The sequence below is a fragment of the Gossypium hirsutum genome, chromosome A06 (genome assembly GCF_007990345.1).
Source record: "Gossypium hirsutum isolate 1008001.06 chromosome A06, Gossypium_hirsutum_v2.1, whole genome shotgun sequence".
Taxonomy (NCBI): domain Eukaryota; kingdom Viridiplantae; phylum Streptophyta; class Magnoliopsida; order Malvales; family Malvaceae; genus Gossypium; species Gossypium hirsutum.
The window spans coordinates 118,145,217-118,167,597 of NC_053429.1; the positions used below are offsets into that span (position 1 = coordinate 118,145,217).

Consider the following 22,381-nt stretch of genomic DNA (forward strand, 5'->3'; position numbering starts at 1 on the left):
GATGATGAAATAAATGTATGTAACATCATAAATCACATGAATTTGGTATCAACCATACCATATTCCAACTTGTTTTCCAGCCTATGAAATATCTTGTCAAACTACAGCAAACTTATATATATATATATATTCTTAAAATAATTGATTTATTGCTTCATATTAATTTAAAAAAGCACTTACTAAAGTAGGCCACAATGAGATGAATCTATTCTTAAATATTAAACTATCTCAAATAAATTAATGTTTAATTAAAAATAATAAAATTATAACTAATCATTTTATATTGAAACATAAATGGTTTTTACACAAAATATTAAATTTTCTATTAAATAATTTTGTTTGGAGTATAAATGAATCACAATGTTCAGTTAATAGACAAACTTCTAACTTTTATTTATAATCTTTGACAAAATTGAAGTTAATTGCATTTGGGTAACCTCTGATTTTATTAATTTGAAAAAATTAAAGTTAATTGATTCTAAACTTTAAAATGTTTTATTTGAGTCTTTAAAGAATCAATATTGTTTCAATTAGATTTTTTCCGTTAATCTAGCCATTAACTTAGGCATTAAAACAATTTAAATCTCACCTAAAGCATAATTATAAATTTGTATGTATCTACCGCATAAACAACTAGAATCTGACAAATTAAAATGAAGAAATAACCCTATTTTAAATTTTATTAATCATTAAGACATCAAATCTAATAAAGGACAATAAAATAATAAAAAACCAATTATTTTAATTTATTTTTTTTCTCTCTATGCTTTCATCGATCACCAACTCGCCTTCGTGCTAGTGGCCATGTAACACCCCTAACCCGTAACCGTCATCGGATTAGGGTTATGAGGCATTACCAGACAAACAGAATATTTTAGACCAATTCAGAATAACAGATATCACATAACATTAATACATAGGCAATCATCAACAATTCATCTCTTATAATGGTCTACGAGACCTAAAATATACTTTTAAGGACAGTCGGAACTAAACTGAACACATTCATAAATTTCAGAATTCAGAAAATTTTCAATTCTGTTGAGGTCACACGCCCATGTGACCAGGCCATGTGCCTCGCACGGGCACCATACATGCCCATGTGATCCAACCGTGCCATAACAGAGCATACATACTGACTTTCGCCCACGGCCAATAAACACGCCCGTGTGCTATGGCCGTGTGATACTTAGCTAGTTACTGACTTGAGCCCATGGCCATATGACACGCCCATGTGTCTTAACTGTGTGATCTAAAGAGGTTACTGTTTTCCATACACGGCCACAAGGCACGCCCGTGTTACCTGACAGTGTGGCACAATGCAGGCTTGGTTTAAGCCAACTCGCCACCCCTTTTTAGGTCATTCCTACAAGCAATATTTATACGAAACTTTTCAGTCAAATCCATGCTCAAAACATGTTTCATCATAACTAAATCATCATCATTCAATAACCTATACAAATCTATACCAAAACATATTAAAAAAATCTTATTACAACAACATGCCAAAATGCTCATTTCATAGCTCAATTATGGCACATTCTAACTCATGCTTAAACTTACCATTTCCTCAACTTGGCACGTTACAAAATGACCATCACATACAAGGCCATATAACCATTACAAGCATACACAACTTTGCATGACAACCCATTTACCAAAACTAAGCACAAACATACCATTTGCTAGCCAACTCTCATGGCATAACATATATACATATCAAAGCTTAAATACATAAACATTCTAGCCTATACATGCCATACTTAAAAATATTTACACTTTCAAAAGTACCAAAATGAGTTCAATAGGATGATGACAATCCTCGACTATCCCCGAGCCTTCAGTAGCTACGATAACTGTAAAATAGACAGAATCACACAGAGTAAGCTACAAAGAGCTTAGTAAGCCAAATGCAATTGGTTTAACTATTAAATCATATAAAGTAAAAATTAGCAGCAAGAATTTATAACCATTTCACAGAATAATTCATGAGCCTAACCATGCTCACTTGTTTGTATACATGTCATGTTTCATTTCTATGATTTTATTCATACTTCGCATTCCTTATTTCACAGAAACAAAGTCTTTCATATTCAGAAATTTAGTACGATACAAACGTACCTGTACAGATTATACATTTTATATATTCATTCTCATATATCGTACTCTATCATCAGACGATTCAGAAATGATACAGACACTCATAAACGGGTACAATGCCGACGTCCCGGATGTGGTCTTACATATAATTTAGTTTTGATGCCTCTGTCCCAGACAGGGTCTTACACAAAATTAGATATGATGCCTATGTTCCAGATATGGTCTTACATGTAAATCTCAAATCGAGGCCTGTGTCCCAGACACGATCTTACACGATATCTCATATCAATGTCAACATTCTTTTAGAAACGTACAGAGCTTTTCATATACTAGCATGTTATCGAAGTTTACTCAAATTTATTCATCAGGCTCTCAAGGCCGTCCAATACAGATTACAGTTTGTATATGCAGAATTTAGTCAACTTAACACGTAATTGTAATTTGGCTTACCTCATATGAATTTCGAACGAAAACGAGTCCACTATTCAACTATTTTGGACTTCCCTCGATCTAAGTCCGATTTTATTTGTTCTTAATCTATTACAATTCAAATTCAACCATTTAATCATTCATTTTATTCAAAATAATCCATGAACACATATTTAGGGTACTTTGCATTTTAACCCATACATTTTCACACTTTGAAAATTTAGTCCATTTTTCACAAAATCACAATTATGCAAAATTCACCAAGACTATAGCTTGGCCGAATATACATAGCTTCCATACAAGCCCAAATAACATATTTAATTCACAATTTAGTCCTTCAAAACCTCATTTTCACAAATTAGCCCAAATAACTCTATTCCATAAAAAATTCAAGAACAAAGTATGATAATCTCATATATATCTTTCATTATCCATATAAAAACATTACAAAGTTCATATAATTATCAATGGCACATTTCATAATCTTCAACAGAAACAGAAATTCAGACATGAGTTGTGAAGAACACGAAGCAATGATCACTGAAATGTAGAAATTATCAAAAACTGAGTCATAACACTTACTTATTCAAGCTACCAAGTTGCCAAATATGAAAACCCCATTTTTTTGGCTTTCTTCCTTAGAACATTCGACCATAAACGATGATAAATGGCCATTCATTCTACTTTGTTTAATTATTATGTATTTAATACATAATTTACTATTTTATCCTTTGTAATATAACTTAGAAATCATTTAATAGTTATCCAAATTTGTCCATAAAAATCCACTATGAATATTAAGGGTATAATTGCCTATCAAGGACCCTTACTTTAAAAGCCAAATCCAAATAACACCTTTATCAAATAGCATGCTACTTTAGCATTTTACGCGATTAAATCCCTTTTTCAATATTCAGTACGGAAACAAACAAATTAAATCACAGAAATTTCACAAATGTAAATTCACATATCACAGACACAGAAAATAATATCTTTCAAAATCGATTACGTGGTCTCGAAAGCATTATTCCAACTAGGGTCTAATCCAGACTGTTATAATTCTCCCCCCTTAGGGATTTTCTTCTCCGAAAATCTTACCATTAAACAAATTCGGATATTGCTGTCTCATAACATCTTCAGACTCTCACGTGGCATCTTCAACACAGTGTTGATGCCACATCACCTTAACTAATGGAATTTTCTTTTTTCGCAACTTTTTAACCTCACGAGCTAAAATACAGATCGGCTTTTCTTCATAAGTCATATCAAATTGGATTTCAATATCAGACGGTGAAATTACATGAGAAGGATCAGATCTGTATCGTCGAAGCATCGATACATGAAACACATTATGTATCTTTTCTAATTCAGATAGTAGCCTCAATCTATAAGCAACTGACCTAACTCGTTCGATGATTTCATACGACCCGATGAACCTCGGACTCAGCTTGTCCTTTTTACCAAATCGGAACAGTTTCTTCCACGGAGATACTTTCAGAAACACTTTATCACCGATCTGAAATTCGATATTTTTTCGTTTTAAATCCGCATAAGATTTCTGACGATCAGAGGCAGCTTTCAGACTATCTCGGATTACTTTCACTTTCAGTTCTGTTTCTTTTATCAAATCAATACCGTAAATCTTATTTTCACTGAGCTCAGACCAATATAACGAAGTTCTACACTTTCTACCGTATAAAGCTTCATACGGTGCCATTTTTATGCTCGACTAAAAATTGTTATTATAAGCAAATTCAATCAAAGGTAGATACTGATCCCACGTACCTTTAAACTCAAGAATGCAACATCTCAACATATCCTCGAGTATCTGAATAATCCGTTCAGATTAACCATCTATTTGCAGATGAAAAGCAGTGCTGAAGTGTAATTTTGTGCCCAAAGCCTCTTGCAATTTCTTTTAGAAACGTGAAGTGAGTCGTGGATCTCTACCAGACACAATAGATATAGGCACACCATGCAATCTCACGATATTCGGAATATATAACTCAGCTAATTTATTGACTGAGTAATCAGATCGAATCTGAATAAAATGAGATGATTTCGTCAAACAATCAACTACAACCCAAATTGTATCTTTCTTTCTTTGAGATAGGGGCAAACCCGAAACAAAATCCATAGTTATTCGATCCTACTTCCACTTAGGAATCATAATCGGTTGTAACAAACCAGATGGCACCTGATGCTCAGCTTTAACTTGTTGATAGATTAAACATCTTGAAACAAAGTCAGAAATATCTCTTTTCATTCCCGGCCACTAGTATAGTTGTTTCAAATCATTATACATTTTCGTACTTTCCGGATGTACAGAAAATCTACTATTATGAGCTTCACTCAAAATCGTCCGAATTAACTCCGGATTTCTCGGAACACAAAGTCTATTTTTAAATCTCAAACAATCATCAATATCAACTCGGAATTTATTATCACACTGAGCCCGTTTTGCTATTAATTCATTATCAGACTTCTAAGCCTCGCAGATCTGTTGTATAAACAAGGGTTCAGTGCGGCACAAAACAAGATATCATCAGATAGAACTAAATTAGCATTCATTGTAAGCAAAGCAAATAAAGATTTTTGACTCAAAGCATCAGCAACAACATTTGCTTTTCCCGGGTGATAATCAATAACAAGTTCATAATCTTTTAATAATTCTAACTATCTCCTTTGTCGCAGATACAAATCTTTTTGCGTCATTAAATACTTCAGACTTTTATGATCAGAAAACACGTGACATTTCTCACCAAACAGATAGTGACGCCAGATTTTCAAGGCAAACACAATAGTAGCTAACTCGAAGTAGTGAGTCGGATAATTCTTTTTATGCGGCTTTAGTTGTCTCGAGGCATAAGCTATAACTTTTCCTTCTTGCATTAGAACAGAACCGAGTCTATTCAACGAAGCATCACTGTAAACAATGAATTCTTTACCTGATTCAGGTTGCACAAGTATGGGAGCTTTAGTTAACATAGCTTTTAATCGATCAAAACTTTTCTGACATTTCTCAGACCATTCAAATTTCACATCTTTCTGAAGTAACTTTGTCAACGGAGTTGCTATCACAGAGAAACCTTTTACGAATCTTCTATAGTAACCAGCAAGTCCCAAAAAACTGCGGACTTCAGAAATATTCCTCGGAGGTTTCCAATCCAGAATAGCTAAAATTTTGCTCGGATCAACTCGGATACCGAAGGCTGATACAATATGACCTAGGAAACCAACTTCTCGCAACCAGAATTCACATTTACTAAACTTTGTATACAACTGTTTATCTCGTAGAGTCTGTAGCACTATTCTCAAATGTTCGGTATGTTCAGATTCATCATGTGAACAAATTAATAGTCATTAATGAATACCACAACAAATTGATCTAAATACGGTCTGAAAATTCTATTCATCAAATCTATAATTATAGCAGGTGCATTAGTCAATCCGAAAGGCATAACTAAAAATTTATAATGGTTGTACCTCATTCTGAAAGCAGTTTTCGGAATGTTAGAGTCCTTTACTCGCAACTGATAGTAATCTGATCTCAGATCTATCTTTAAAAACACAGTAGCACCTTTTAACTGATTGAATAAGTCATCAATTTTGGGCAGAGGATATTTGTTCTTTATAGTCACTTTGTTAAGCTGACGGTAATCAATACACATTATCATTGTGCCATCTTTCTTTTTCACAAACAGAACAGGAGCACCCTATGGTGAAAAGCTCAGTCTAGCAAATCCTCGATCGGTCAATTCTTGCAACTGAGATTTTAATTTCTTTAACTCGGTCGGAGTCATTTTATACGGAGCTATCAAAATCGAAGTAGTACCAGGTACTAATTCAATGCCAAACTCGACTTCTCGAATCAGAGGCAAACCCGATAATTCTTCAAGAAACACATCAGAGAATTCACAGACAACAGGTACTGATTCGACTTTCGACTCTAACACATAAGCTAAATAAGCTTCGCAGCCTTTCTTCACATATTTCTGTGCTTTCATTGTAGATATCACATCTGCTAGTCCATTTAGATCACTAGACTCAATTCGAATTATCTCATCATTCTTACACCTTAAATCAATAACTTTTCGTTTGCAATTCGCAATAGCATCGTGCAAAGTTAACTAGTCCATTCTCAGAATTATATCAAATTCATCGAAAGAAAGAAGCATCAGATCAGCAGGAACACAAATATCTCGAATCAATAACGGGCAATTCTTGCAGACTTTATCAACCGACATTTTTGCCTAAGGGGTTAGATAGTTTAATTACGAATTCAGTAGACTCTACAAGTAAAGTCTTACTGTGCACTAAAATCATACAGATATAAGAATACATTGATCCAGGGTCTATCAATGCAATCACAGAAGTATCATAAAGAGTAAAAGTACCAGTAATCACATCTGGAGACGAGGCTTCCTCACGAGACCGGATAGCATAGGCTCTAGCAGGTGCTCTGGCCTCAGATCTAACAACAGTATCCTAGTAGCTCTTTGACCACCACTTGCATTTCCCGTATTTCTGGAAGGTTTACCTCTAACTGAGGTGTTGCTCGGTCTCGGATTCTGTACATTCTCTTGCTCAGCAGGTTTAGAACAATTTCTTACAAAATGGTCCAGATATCCACATCAGAAACAGACTCGGTCATTCAATCTACAATTTTCCGAATGTCTTTTACCACAATGTTTACATTCAGGTTTCTCAGATCGGACATTCCCGACACTTGCAACAGAAGTAGCAGGAGCTCTGAAATTCGAATGCGATCTAGCTCGATCTCAGTTCGAATGTCCTACATCAGCATTTAAACGGCTATGATCATCTCAGAATTTCTTTGACACAGACTGAAATGATCTACTCGAAGATCTCTTTCTAACATCTTTAACTTTAGAATCAGCTTTTCTTTCCTCTTTACTTAATTCTTCAGCTTTACAAGCTCGCTCAACGAGCACTACCATTTCTTTAATCTCCAAAATCCCAACTAACAGATGGATGTCTTCGTTTAGTCCATCTTCAAACCTTTTGCACATTATTGCTTCATTTGATACACATTTTCGAGCATACTAACTCAATCTCACAAATTCACGTTAGTATTCAGCAATAGACATACGACCTTGTTTAAGCTCGAAAAACTCTTTATGTTTCTGATCAATGAGTCTCTGACTAATGTATTTATTCCGAAATTCAGCTTGAAAGAAATCCCAAGTAACCCATTCACTCGGAACCACAGATATTAAAGTTTTCCACCAATAGTACGCCGTATCTCTCAGAAGTGAAATGGAACATTTTACACATTCCTTAGGATTCAGAGACATTTCATCAAATACTCCTATTGTATTCTCTAACCAGAATTCAGCTCTTTCAGCATCATCATTCGTTGTAGCTCGGAACTTTTCAACCCCATACTTTCTAATCTTATCAACTGGTGGTTTACTCAACTGTACCGGATTCACTCGTGGCATATCAAAAGTTTGAGGATGATTAACCAGGGGTGGAGGTTGTTGTACAGCCGGATTGGTTCTAATGTATTGGGTGAACTATTCATTCATCATCTAATAGAAGACTTGTTTAGCCTCATCATTACGGCTACTCGTAGCCGGTCGAGAATCAGCTTGCACCGTCCCTTGCGCAGGAGTAGGCTCATTACTTTTCACATCGTCAGCTACAGCTTTATCATGATTCATTTACTATATAAATGCACATTTCAATGTCAGGATTCATCACACTATCGCAGTTTCAGATATATGACATGTATAGCTAGACTCATATACGCTATAGTAGTTCTAAAACCGACTAAACCATAGCTCTGATACCAATAAAATGTAACACCCCTAACCCGTAACCGTCATCGAATTAGGGTTATGAGACATTACCAGACAAACAAAACATTTCAAACCACTTCAGAATAACATATATCACATAACATTAATGCATAGGCAATCATCAACAATTCATCTCTTATAATGGTCTACGAGACCTAAAATATACTTTTAAAGACAGTCAGACCTAAACCGAACACATTCATAAATTTCAGAACTTAAAAAAATTTTAATTTTGTTGAGGTCATACGCCCGTGTGACCAGGCCGTATGGCTTGCACGGGTACCAGACATGCCCATGTGATCCAACTATGCCATAACAGAGCATACATACTGGCTTTAGCCCACAACCAATAGACACGCCCGTGTGCTATGGCTGTGTGATACTTATCTAGTTACTGACTTGAGCCCACGACCATATGACACGGCCATATATCTTAACCGTGTGATCTAAAGAGGTTATTACTTTGCATACACGGCTACAAGACACACCCGTGTTCCCTAACCGTGTGGCACAATGCAGGCTTGGTTTAAGCCAACTCGCCACCCCTTTTTAGGTCATTCCTACAAGCAATATTTATACGAAACTTTTCAGTCAAATCCATGCTCAAAACATGTTTCATCATAACTAAATCATCATCATTCAATAACCTATACAAATCTATACCAAAACATATTAAAAAAATCTTATTACAACAACATGCCAAAATGCTCATTTCATAGCTCAATTATGGCACATTCTAACTCATGCTTAAACTTACCATTTCCTCAACTTGGCACGTTACAAAATGACCATCACATACAAGGCCATATAACCATTACAAGCATACACAACTTTGCATTACAACCCATTTACCAAAACTAAGCACAAACATACCATTTGCTAGCCAACTCTCATGGCATAACATATATACATATCAAAGCTTAAATACATAAACATTCTAGCCTATACATGCCATACTTAAAAATATTTACACTTTCAAAAGTACCAAAATGAGTTCAATAGGATGATGACAATCCTCGACTATCCCCGAGCCTTCAGTAGCTACGATAACTGTAAAATAGACAGAATCACACAGAGTAAGCTACAAAGAGCTTAGTAAGCCAAATGCAATTGGTTTAACTATTAAATCATATAAAGTAAAAATTAGCAGCAAGAATTTATAACCATTTCACAGAATAATTCATGAGCCTAACCATGCTCACTTGTTTGTATACATGTCATGTTTCATTTCTATGATTTTATTCATACTTCGCATTCCTTATTTCACAGAAACAAAGTCTTTCATATTCAGAAATTTAGTACGATACAAACGTACCTGTACAGATTATACATTTTATATATTCATTCTCATATATCGTACTCTATCATCAGACGATTCAGAAATGATACAGACACTCATAAACGGGTACAATGCCGACGTCCCGGATGTGGTCTTACATATAATTTAGTTTTGATGCCTCTGTCCCAGACAGGGTCTTACACAAAATTAGATATGATGCCTATGTTCCAGATATGGTCTTACATGTAAATCTCAAATCGAGGCCTGTGTCCCAGACACGATCTTACACGATATCTCATATCAATGTCAACATTCTTTTAGAAACGTACAGAGCTTTTCATATACTAGCATGTTATCGAAATTTACTCGAATTTATTCATCAGGCTCTCAAGGTCGTCCAATACAGATTTCAGTTTGTATATGCAGAATTTAGTCAACTTAACATGTAATTGTAATTTGACTTACCTCGTACGAATTTCGGACGGAAACGAGTTGACTATTCAACTATTTTAGACTTCCCTCGATTTAAGTCCGATTTTCTTTGTTCTTGATCTATTATAATTCAAATTCAACCATTCAATCATTCATTTCATTCAAAATAATCCATGAACACATATTTAGAGCACTTTGCATTTTAACCCATACATTTTCACACTTTGAAAATTTAGTCCATTTTTCACAAAATCACAATTATGCAAAATTCACCAAGACTATAGCTTGGCCGAATATACATAGCTTCCATGCAAACCCAAATAACATATTTAATTCACAATTTAGTCCTTCAAAACCTCATTTTCACAAATTAGCCCAAATAACTCTATTCCATAAAAAATTCAAGAACAAAGTATGATAATCTCACATATATCTTTCATAATCCATATAAAAACATTATAAAGTTCATATAATCATCAATGAAACATTTCATAATCTTCAACAGAAACAGAAATTCAGACATGGGTTGTGAAGAACACGAAGCAACGATCACAGAAACGTAGAAATTATCAAAAACCTAGTCAAAACACTTACCTATTCAAGCTACCAAGTTGCTGAATATGAAAACCCCATTTTTTGGCTTTCTTCCTTAGAAAATTCGACCATAAAAGATGATAAATGGCCATCCATTCTACTTTGTTTAATTATTATGTATTTAATACATAATTTACTCTTTTATCCTTTGTAATATAACTTAGAAATCATTTAATATTTATCCAAATTTGTCCATAAAAATCCACTATGAATATTAAGGGTATAATTGCCTAGCAAGGACCCTTACTTTAAAAGCCAAATCAAAATAACACATTTATCAAATAGCATGCTGCTTTAGCATTTTACGCGATTAAATCCCTTTTTCAATATTCAGTACAGAAACAAACAAATTAAATCACAGAAATTTCACAGATGTAAATTCACCTATCACATATACAGAAAATAATATTTTTCAGAATAGGTTACGTGGTCTTAAAACCACTGTTTCGACTAGGGTCTAATCCAGACTATTACAGTCCAAGCCACCAAAAAGGTACATCTTTGGGAGGAAGAGGAGCTTTCTGATTTGGAGAATGTTCTGATAAATGAAAGGAAAAATACTAATGTCTTTTTCAAGGATATATTGATGGGTGATGTTCGACAGGGGGAGAATGAAAAGGCTAATAAAGAGGACAATATAGCTTTAGATGAGAGGGATGTGATCTTTGGAGAAGTTGATGGCATTCCATCTATTTATTTCTCGAAGAGAGTTCATGATTTGATTGAAAGGAGCATGGCTAACGCAATAATTATCATGTTATTAGTAATGAAAATTAGCTTCAATGCATTGTCAAGAAAGATTTATGCCCTATGGAAACCATCTCTAACTATAGAACTGATGGATTTAGAGAATGATATTATTTGGTTGGATTAAAGTCAAAAGAAGATCATGAAAATGTGTTTTCTGAAGTACCTTGGGTTATTTTTGGCTAATATTTAACCATGGATGACTTTTTTACGAAATAGGAGTTTCCCTACTGAGTTGTTGTTTGGATCCATATTTCTGGATTATCGAGTGCTATGTATAAAAGGAGTATAATGAAAGTGGTGGACAAATGTATTAGAGTTATCAAGATTTATTATAATACCAATGTTAAGTCTCAAGGTAGATTTGTCAGAATGCCTGTGTTGGTTGAATTACGATGTCCCATTATTTCTAAAATTTGGATTGAGGGCCATATTCAAAGAATTGTATGAAGATCTACTGAATATTTGTTTCTTATGCGGTTATTACGGGCATTTCAAGGATGGATGTCCTAAGATATAGAGATATAGGGAGGAAGAGAAGGTTGCTGATAACAAACCATCACCAACGAAAATGAGGAAAAAAGTGGAGGAGGAGGCATGTGGGGATTGGATGTTAGTTTAGCGATGATTTAGGAGGAACTTTTATGAGGCTAAAGATTTTAAAGTTGATATTTCGGGTAATAATACAAAAGATCATGATTTGAGCTGATTACATATTTGCATGAGAATAATGAAGTGGATCCACCTAGAGATGGCAATTTTCTTGTTGGCTAGGGGTCTAATGATACAAGGGCAATTAATGGCTTAAAGGCATTGACTGAATCTTTCTAGTTCAAATGAAATGCAAATAGAAGGGGAATGAAGCCTTTGCGCCCAAACCTAGAAGATGACAACTTTAGGATATAAAGTTATTTTATTATTCTTAAGTTTATATTTCAATCAAGTTAAAAGTGATTTAGAGTATTTTTGTAATTCTTTTAGTTATGTTTATGTTAAGTAGTTAACTTTTAAAGTTTTTATTTTAATAATATATTTTTGCCAAATTAGACACTGAAAATGTGAATTTTTATTCTCGAAAATGGCTAATAAAACATTGGAAAGGTGGAGAAAAGAATATGCTAAATTTTGACATTTGAAGCCCCAATGCTATAGCAATCCCACAATGTTGAGCTTGACGGGAACAGATTAGAAAGCTCATACTTAAAGAGTGCTATATCAGCTTTTGGCCTTAAACCATCTCTTAAGCAAATACTAATAATGACCAAGAATTAAAAAGAATATGGTATGCAAAATTGTAAAGGCCCAAACACTACCAAGATGACAAAAATAGAATATGAAAGGGAGTTGACCTAGTCCACAATCTTTTAAGGGATATAAATATCACACTTTGAGGAAAAAAAAAGGGGGGGAGTCATCGGGTACAAGAAAAGAATAGAAAATTTTAGTGGAAGAAAGTGGGAAAAGAAAAAGATAAGAGGAGGGATAGAAAATTTTAGTGGAAGAAAGCGAGAAAAGAAAAAGATAAGAGGAGGAAGAACAAGAGACGAACGACTTGTGGAGAACCCCCTAAACTTTGGCTCAACATCTCTTCGCCTTTCTCTTTACCTTCTATTCTATTTTTCTACTATTTGGAATCATAATTGAATTTTGTTTGATTGTTTTTAGTTTGATGATTATGGATTAAACATTTTTAGCTAGAATAATATGGAATCCTAATATGAGATTATTGGTACTTTGCTAAAGATGTTTGATGAAATATGATGCTTATTTATTCAAATGATTTTAATTGTTAGTGCTTGTTATTGCTCGAACATTAGTAGGTAATTGAGTTAGTTGCTAAATCTAAAATTGTTGTGATTAATGGACATAAAACTTGAATGGTGCATGTTTAATTTCCTTGATGTTAAATTTGTAACGTATAAACATATATTGTTACCATGCATAATCTTGTAGGAATGGTGTTTGCAACTGTGATCTTGGTATTAACTTGGCATATACATATGTTAAATTAATTAAAAGATCGAACGTAGTGACTTCGAGAGAAGCTTATAACTTGTTGATTTTGGATTAATAAACTATCGTATTGTCACAACATTGCTACAACATCACTACCAATAGTTGCATATTAGGGGAGAATAGTTGTTTTGGTTCTTGATTACATTGCTATTAATTTGTGTTACTATGTTTAAGTTGCTTCATATATTTAATTGAATCCAATCAAATTTTTTACTTTCCAAATTGTCATTTGTTAATTTTGCAATTATTGTTTTAAAATCAATTATAACTCTAGTATTTACTACTATATTACTTGTGAACGACTGTGTATACTTGCACATCATAAGAAAATTTGCGAAAAAAAGCATGCCTAAAATTTGAAGGGTGTTGTGGCTTATCAGATTCTTTTGTTTGAATGCTATTGATGCAAAGAAGTAAAACAATTTGCCATTAATGGACTAAAACCCTCTCACTTTACTCAATGAAGCATCTATGAATGTCTCGCTTGATAAGGGGAATTCTATAGTGTGTTTGGTGGAGAATGTTGATTCAAATGTGGGGATTAGTAGTAAGATTATAGAGGATGGTGGATATCTGTTACTTCATCACACGGGCTCATCTATAATTCCCTCGGATACATCACTACATGGTAGTTGTTTTGGTTCGAGGAATTTTTAGGCGACGAGATGCATGCACAAGGTGGCATGTCAGTTCCGATCAATGAGGTGGTCAAGAGCAGTACTCATAGGCTCTAATCTATAGCTAGTGATGGTAGTAACCTCATGATCGAGGAGGAGTACAAAAACAAAAGTAATGGTGATGAGAAATTAGGGATGGATAACTGTTAATTTGAGATGCAATTTTATTTTCCCCTCTATATTTGTATCCTTTATGAATATGTTTGTTCTTAAAAATTTCACCTAAAATTGTTAAGGGCTTAGGGGGAAGCACTCGCATGAGCGAGAGTAGATGAAGCAGAAGTGAAAATGTCGACTTGAGTAACGCAAACATTAGTGAGAATCCAATGCCCAGAAAACCCAATGGTTTCTCTGCAAGGTTCGTCCACGGAGGGTGAGTCAAGCCTTAAGATCAGGCTAAAAGATGTAGTTGATGGACAACAGGTGAATATTTCTATACTACCCCTTGTTGGTCCCGAGGGACGGATAAGACTAGGTTAGCTGAAAGATGGTTATCGGTTCAAGGACACAAGGTGACCCTACTTTTTTAGGGTAAGAAGGGGTAGAGAAAATGCCCCGAGCTAATGTTCAAATACTAGACGCTACGATGCTAAAGAAATACATGCTATACTCCCAAGAAAAGCTCAAACGACCTTCAACTAAAGGGTACCTGTACCCGAAACCTACACAGGTGGGTAGGTAGAGAATACCTAGGGTACAAGACAACTTTCTCGAAGGAACTCGGCAAAATAGCCCCGTAACTTCAAGAGAAGGGGTGCTTCCTTATAAAGGGGATCATAGTGACCAGGCCTAGAAAACTATTTACCAAAAACATAAGTCTCCGCAAAGTCGTGAGACTATGTATGGGGGCTGACACTTGCCCAGTGCCGGAAGGTCAATGAAGTTGGTGACCTGATGACAAGAGAGCCGGTGATCGAAGCCCCGATGAACGATGGCCGTAACTATAACGGTCCTAAGGTAGCGAAATTCCTTGTTGGGTATGTTTTGACCTGCACAAAAGGATAATATTAGATTCCACTTCATTGTTAAGGAATATGCTAGAGAACATGACCCTACTATTTTGAATTTGGTTGAAACTTAGATTAGTGGAAAAGCTGCAAACAAGGTGATTAATCAGATTAGTTTTCCCAATTTCCATAGAGTTGAAGTGAACGATTTAACTGAAGGTATAAGGGTGTGTTGGAAGGATACAGTGAATATGGAGATTTTATTTAACCACTCGCAATTTATTAATTTTCATGTCAGTACGGATAGCGCCAGCTCTTTCCTTTTCACTGCGGTATATGATAGTCCTCGAGCTGTAAAAAGGCATGTTTTGTGGGATTGTTTGAAGGTTATTGATAGTAATGTCTCTATTCCATGAGTTTTAGTGGGTGATTTTAATTATTTTTTGTTTGCAAAGGAAAAGAATGGTGGGTCAAGTAGAAGGGGTGTAAAAGGTTTCTAGATTTTTTCTTTGTTTATGCTTTGAGAGAGTTGACATTTGTTGGCTTTAAGTTTCCATGGAATAGGGTGCTACCTTTGAAAGACTAGATTGAGCTATTTGCAATGACAAATGGGAAGTGGCTTTTCTAGATACACTTGTTACTTACTTGCCAAAGTTAAAGTTTGATCATCGTCCCCTCTTTATTAATTTGGTGGTGTATAAAGGAAAGAATTCGCGTCCTTCTAAGTTCTTTTCGGTTGGTTATCCCATAGTTCTTTCACTGATCTTGTTAAGGAGCATTAGGAAAGACATGATAATACTTTTAATGCTACTCAAACTTTGTTGAAGTTGTGAGAACTTGGAATAAAGAGGTTTTCGGTAATATTTTTGAACAAAAAACTAAGCTTATTACGCAGATCCTAAGGGTACAAAAATCTATGAAAGTTAAGGATTTATGTTAAGCTTCGTAAGTTAGATGCGAAGTTATGTGCTCAATTAGAGCATATCCTTGATCAAGAAGAACTTATATGAAAGTAGAAGTCTAGATGATCATAACACGAAATTCTTCCATAGTAAAATTGTGACTAAGAGAAGAGCCAATTGTATCTCAACACTCAAGGATAACGATGACAATTGGTGTTTATGTACATAATGCATAAACAATTTGAATCTGACACATTAAAAAAAAAGAAATAATCTTTCTTAAAATTTTATTAATCATTTCTACTTTTTAAAACATAAAATCTAATAAGTTGATTATTTAATAAGCATATACATTTTTACAATTTGGTCTTCGTATTTTAAATGTACCCTTTCTCAGATCATTGATGATTAAGCTTACGCGAAAACCTAATTGATATAATATTGATACTTCAATGACTAATTTAAAATTTGTTTAACAGCTCGAGGACGTTTAATGCAATTAACCCATAAAATCATGTAAATTGAACTGTTAGTAGGAAATCGCATGCTTATAATCAGAAGCAATTACCTATTACTAGGATCAGCATGTCAATTTTGATCAGAAGGTAAAGGATGTGCCAGGTGGACATTCATGTTTAGCTGCTTTTTTCTTACAAGCCATTCATGTCCAGCTACATGCAAAAGCCACTTACATGGCTTTTGAGTGATGAATAGTGGAAACTAATGGGGAATATGAAGCAATGGCATACACAATAGAATATAGAGTGAAAAAATTATGATTTATTATTTTAATTAAATTTAGAATTGAGTAAAGTAATATTTTTAAAGGGAATATTATTTTTAGAAATTTAGTTTAAAAACATTGAAGTGGGATATGAGAAAATCTTTTCAATCAATCTCTTTCTCTTATCTCTTTATTTCATATTTCTCAAAAGTCATAGCTTTCAAACTGCATCACTCAGTGGCTCACGAGATACCTCTGAAGACCCTGTCTTTGAATTCATATTTCTGCTGCTAAACTACAACGCCCCCGTGAAATTTCACCTCTCTCCTTTTTCTTTTCTTTTCTCTGGAAACAATCTGCATTTCCCATGAAATTTGCTGCTTCTTTTTTAATTTTGCCATGAAACCAAACAAAACCATGGCATGAATGATGAAACCCCATACTAACTTTCTCTACTTGTTAGTCGTTTATATGCATCTCATTGCCCTCCCATGAAAATTTTCTTTTTCCTTTCCTCCAATGTTCTGGGAAAATGGAAACTTGTTGTTTGGGAAATGAAAACTCTTTTTCATGAAAACCATTTCCTCTTTTTCATTCTTCTACCAAACCCATGTTTTTGAATCAGTTCATGCACTTCCTGAAATCAATGCACACATTCAGAAGGAAAATACCTTTTGATTGTTTGTTTTTGGACTGAATAAAACTTTCCCAGAAAAAAAAAAGGTTCCTCATAACTGTATCAACATAAAAAAAGAGAGAGGATAAAACAAGAAAGAAAAAAGAGGCCTTGGAAAATCTTCAAATGGGAACCTCATGTTTCCATGCATTTCGCCTTCGAAAATCAAGGAGCAAACATTTACAACTCCCTTCTTCATCAAGGTCACGTTTGAGTGATATGGAGAATATGGAAAAGAAGAGATTTGACAGCTTGGAGTCATGGTCCATGATTTTAGACTCTGAGAACGTGGAGACATGGGAGGTTTCAAAGGAGGATCAAGAAGAGTGGACTGCTGACCTTTCTCAGTTGTTTATAGGTAACAAATTTGCCTCTGGAGCTCACAGTAGGATTTATCGTGGGATTTACAAGCAGAGAGCTGTTGCTGTTAAAATGGTGAGGATCCCTAACCAAAAGGAGGAGACTAGGACCAAACTTGAGCAACAGTTCAAGTCTGAAGTTGCTTTGCTCTCACGCCTTTTTCACCCAAATATTGTTCAGGTAACACTTGGCAAACATGTTCTTCTTCCTGGATTTTTGATGATCAAATGGATTACAATTCCTTGATTGATTCTTTCAATTTCCGAGTCTAGAACTTGTCTAGTTGTTTATTTGAACATAAACTTCTAATGAATTTTTCTCATGTAAGAGATGGTCTCAACTTTAGCTTAGCTTACATTGCCTTTGGGAATGTATTGGTACTTTATATTTACAAGCTTAACATAGGGTCCTTGATGGCAGATCACTTAACAAATCCTTACTTATCTATTTTTTTATTTTTGCTGTTAATATCATAGGCAGTGGAACCTTTTTTTTTTCTTTTTACTTTTTTAGAATAGTATGAGGGGAAGATAGGTTAATCCTTTCCTCTTTATCTTTGGTTAAATGGATCAAAAGTAGAGGTTTTTGTTGCTAAAGTTTGTGTCTTCTACAGTTTATTGCTGCTTGTAAGAAGCCACCTGTCTACTGTATCATCACAGAATACATGTCACAAGGGACTCTGAGGATGTACTTGAACAAGAAAGAGCCGTACTCGCTATCAACCGAGACGATACTGAGGTTAGCACTAGACATATCCCGTGGAATGGAGTATCTTCATTCACAAGGTGTGATACACAGAGACCTCAAGTCGAATAATCTGCTTCTAAATGATGAAATGCGGGTTAAGGTGGCGGATTTCGGTACATCATGTCTGGAAACGCAGTGCCGAGAAACTAAAGGAAACATGGGAACTTACCGCTGGATGGCTCCGGAGATGATAAAAGAGAAACCTTATACTAGGAAAGTCGATGTGTACAGCTTTGGGATTGTATTATGGGAGCTTACAACAGCTTTGCTTCCTTTCCAAGGAAAGACCCCTGTGCAGGCTGCATTTGCTGTGGCTGAAAAGGTTAGATATCCGTGAAAGATTCGAATTTTCTTCAGTTCTTTTAGATAACTCTGTCTGGATTTATTGCATTTACTTTCATTCATTCCAAACCATGTTTTTATCACCATAAGATTTAGAGCCAAGTTGAGAAATAATGATCCTTCCAGCTGAAGCAACTAGTTTTATGGATTGAGTTGAGATGATTTAACTTATTGCTTCTTAGGTTTTTTATGTTCAAAGTATTTTCCTTTTCTTTCATCTCTATTGAATCAATGAGATGCTATAGAAAAGAATTGAAAAAGATCTGCATTACATCTTCTTCACTATTTAGTCATTGATGATCACACTTTTCATGGTAGCTCCTTCTGGTATCATAGATTTCATGTATGGAATCATTCTTGTTTCTTAAGACAATGATCTGTTTCTACATTGGTTGCCTCCTTAGGCACTATGAGAAATGTAAATAACAGCAGGCTGAGATGAACCCTATCAATTGTTAAGTTGCTGATTGCTTTCAGAATGCGAGAGCTTTCACTGAGAACCTATGTTACTCCCAATGTATCTACATTATCGAACTCCTCAATGAAACATATGCATATGCTATGCACATATCAATGCCTATTATGCAGTGCCTCTATGGCATATATGGAGTAAATGTATGCTACACAAGCTCATACATTCTCTGTTATGGTTTTCTTATTATGATGCAGTTTCTAACTTTTAACATTATTGGCAGAACGAACGACCTCCACTACCGGAGAGTTGTCAGCCAGCACTGGCGCACCTCATAAAGCGCTGCTGGGCAGCAAACCCTGCAAAGCGGCCGGACTTCAGCGACATTGTTTCCGCCTTGGAAAAATACGACGAATGTCTTAAGGAAGGCCTTCCATTAACTTCCCACTCCGGACTTGTCAACCGAAATGTCCTCCAACGGTTAAAGGGATGTGTATCTATGAGCTCATCTATACCTGTACATGCCTGACTCTTATATATATAAAAAAAAAAAAAAAAAGAAGAAGAAGAAGAAGAAGAAAAGGTAATTTTCTTGGTCATTCTCTCTTCAAGGTCAAGATTACATAATAATTTGTACATTTTTCTTTTAATTATCCAAGCCATGGTGGGTGGATCATTAGAAGTGATTTAGGATTTGAACCCACTATTTCCTATTGTTTTCCCTACTTGGTTTGGCCAGTTTTTATTTCTGACCAAGAAATTACAGATGATGATGGGAAAAACAATAAGAATAGAAGAGATAGAAGGATAATGTAAAAAGTTGGATATTGTGATTGAATCCATAATTGTAGGAGCTATGGAATGGTGGGTCTAACTTGGGGTTCATTAGTATATAAATGATACTGTTGTTGTTTATTATGTTTTACAGATTGAAGAAATTATTCTTTTTTACTTTCTTTCAAGGAAATCCCCTCTTCTTATAATTGCTTCTAAAATGTTGTTGGTCCTTGGAGACGAATCGCTCATTTTACCAACTCTTGTTTTGCTTCATATATTTGAAGATGCACAAATCTTCTGGGCATAGGCCATCACACTCCTACCTCTTATCATTCATCATTTATGGGTGCTTTCATTTTTTTCTAAAATTTTAATAAAATATTTAAGTTTCACATAAAAAAATCTATTAATTATATTTTATTAAATGAAAATAATTGTTAATGAATGAAATGAAATATATCAACTCAGACATATTATTAATTATATAAAACCATTAACTCTAAAATCTATTCTTTTATTAAAATAAAGTTTTTGTTTAAGTAAAATTTCTCAATATATTTATTTTATTTTATTAAATATTGACTAATTATTTCTATTTTTTTTGTGAAGTAACTTATTACTTATTAACGTTAACATTAAAGTCATTATTAAAGTAAATTTATTTAATTTATTTTTTTAATTAATGTATAATAAATAATTCTTAATAAAATGTAAACTATTTATTTACAACTGCCTTTTATTTATTTTTATTACAATCAATCATAAAATTCTTACTAATGTAAATTATTAAATAATGCTTATTAAACTAATTATAAACCCATATTTTATATTTGTATTGATGTGTAAATATATTGTAATATAAAAAATAATAATATACAATTATTTTTAATAAAATGTTTAGTATTTCAAATATAAGTTTTTGTTAGTATATTATGGATTATTTTGAATTTAACATTAATTGCATGAAAAATAAGCATACATCTTCAAATGAATGATTGAATATATTAAAAAGTTAGTCAAATAAGAAAATATTATTTTTACGTATTTAATAAAGGATTATGAATTAAAATAAAAAATAATACACAGATTATTACACTTGACACGTCTTGATATATTACAAAATTTTGTAAGTGTATGACTAAAGAAATTTTATTTTAAAAAAATTAAATTAAATTTCATTTAGATATATTTTCATTCTAAATAAATATTTAAAATTTAAATTGAAAAATATTTCATACATGATAACACGTAAAATACATTGTCAACAAATCTACACTCATGAAATGTGATAAGCGTATCCTTTATCAAAAAATTAGAAATTAGCTAAGGACTTCATTGGTGTGAAGTTATGCATAGACTGCCACAGCAAAAATAGCTTGAGAGATAAGTTTGAAGGGGAGAAATTTGAAAACGTCTGGCAAGCAATTTCTTATTGAGTTTCATGTGAATAGAATGAAAAAAATGTTTCTTAAGCAATGGTGAAATTGGATATACAATGGATGTGTTTGTATTATATGAATTTAAGTTTACGGTGGGAGAGTCTTCACATCTCAAATACAAAAACTTTTCAAATATTATTGATTCATACGAAGAGGTAGTATCGATTTGTTATTTTCTGTTTGAAAATTTATTTTAACCAATTTATATTTTCAATGTTATTTGACGTTGAATACAATGTCTTTACAGATCGGAAAATGAAATTGAGAAGGGTAGAGGAATATGTTCGTGTTTATGGTGGTGAAAATGAAAAAGAAGACAGGGCACATAGTATTGAGCACGATTAGGCATGCATAAATAAAGGAGTAGATCTTGATGATCTGTGGAGAGATGGTTGTCAAGAAACAATGGTAAGTGAAACAGTTAATGGAGGTGAAGGAGAGCTTAATACACTAACATTGGATCGATGATTCATAGGCTTCTTTAATTAAACTTGGCCCAAATTGTTTAAAGGTCAGTGTAACTAATGACCTCATGACCAAACCCCTGGAGAACGAAAATAGATAAATGGCCTTAAAATTATTGAAGTCTATAGTGAAAAGTTGAACCAAAGAAAAATTGAAGAGGACAAGTGTCAATAATTAAAAATAAGGAAAGGGGAGCTTACAAGAGATTAAGGATGCACCTTAGTTGAAAGTAACTATAACAACTCGATTTTCAATGGTGTCCGAAACGGTAATTTTGAAATCCTATTTTTCGATGATGTAATAAGCAAATATTATTAATATTTACTATTTTATTATTGTGTTATATTGAAATTTGGTCCAGAAATTTTAGTGATTGGATAGTTAGTTAAAGTACAAGTGTTTCAACCCTAAAGTTAGTGATTTTGAAAAATGAGGTATTCGGACCTAGATTCCATAAACCAAGCCAGCAAATATAATATTTCCAGGGTTTT

General features: G+C 33.8%; 1 protein-coding gene across 1 annotated transcript; it reads left to right on the forward strand.

Annotated features, from left to right (window-relative positions):
- Positions 1-16,816: 16,816 nt before the first annotated feature.
- Positions 16,817-20,160, forward strand: LOC107961945 (serine/threonine/tyrosine-protein kinase HT1). The gene is made up of 3 exons (XM_016898131.2): positions 16,817-17,888; positions 18,322-18,777; positions 19,493-20,160. Exons 1-3 carry the CDS (start codon positions 17,475-17,477, stop codon positions 19,736-19,738), a joined length of 1,116 nt encoding a protein of 371 aa, XP_016753620.2. The 5' UTR covers positions 16,817-17,474; the 3' UTR covers positions 19,739-20,160.
- The last annotated feature ends 2,221 nt before the right edge of the window (positions 20,161-22,381 follow it).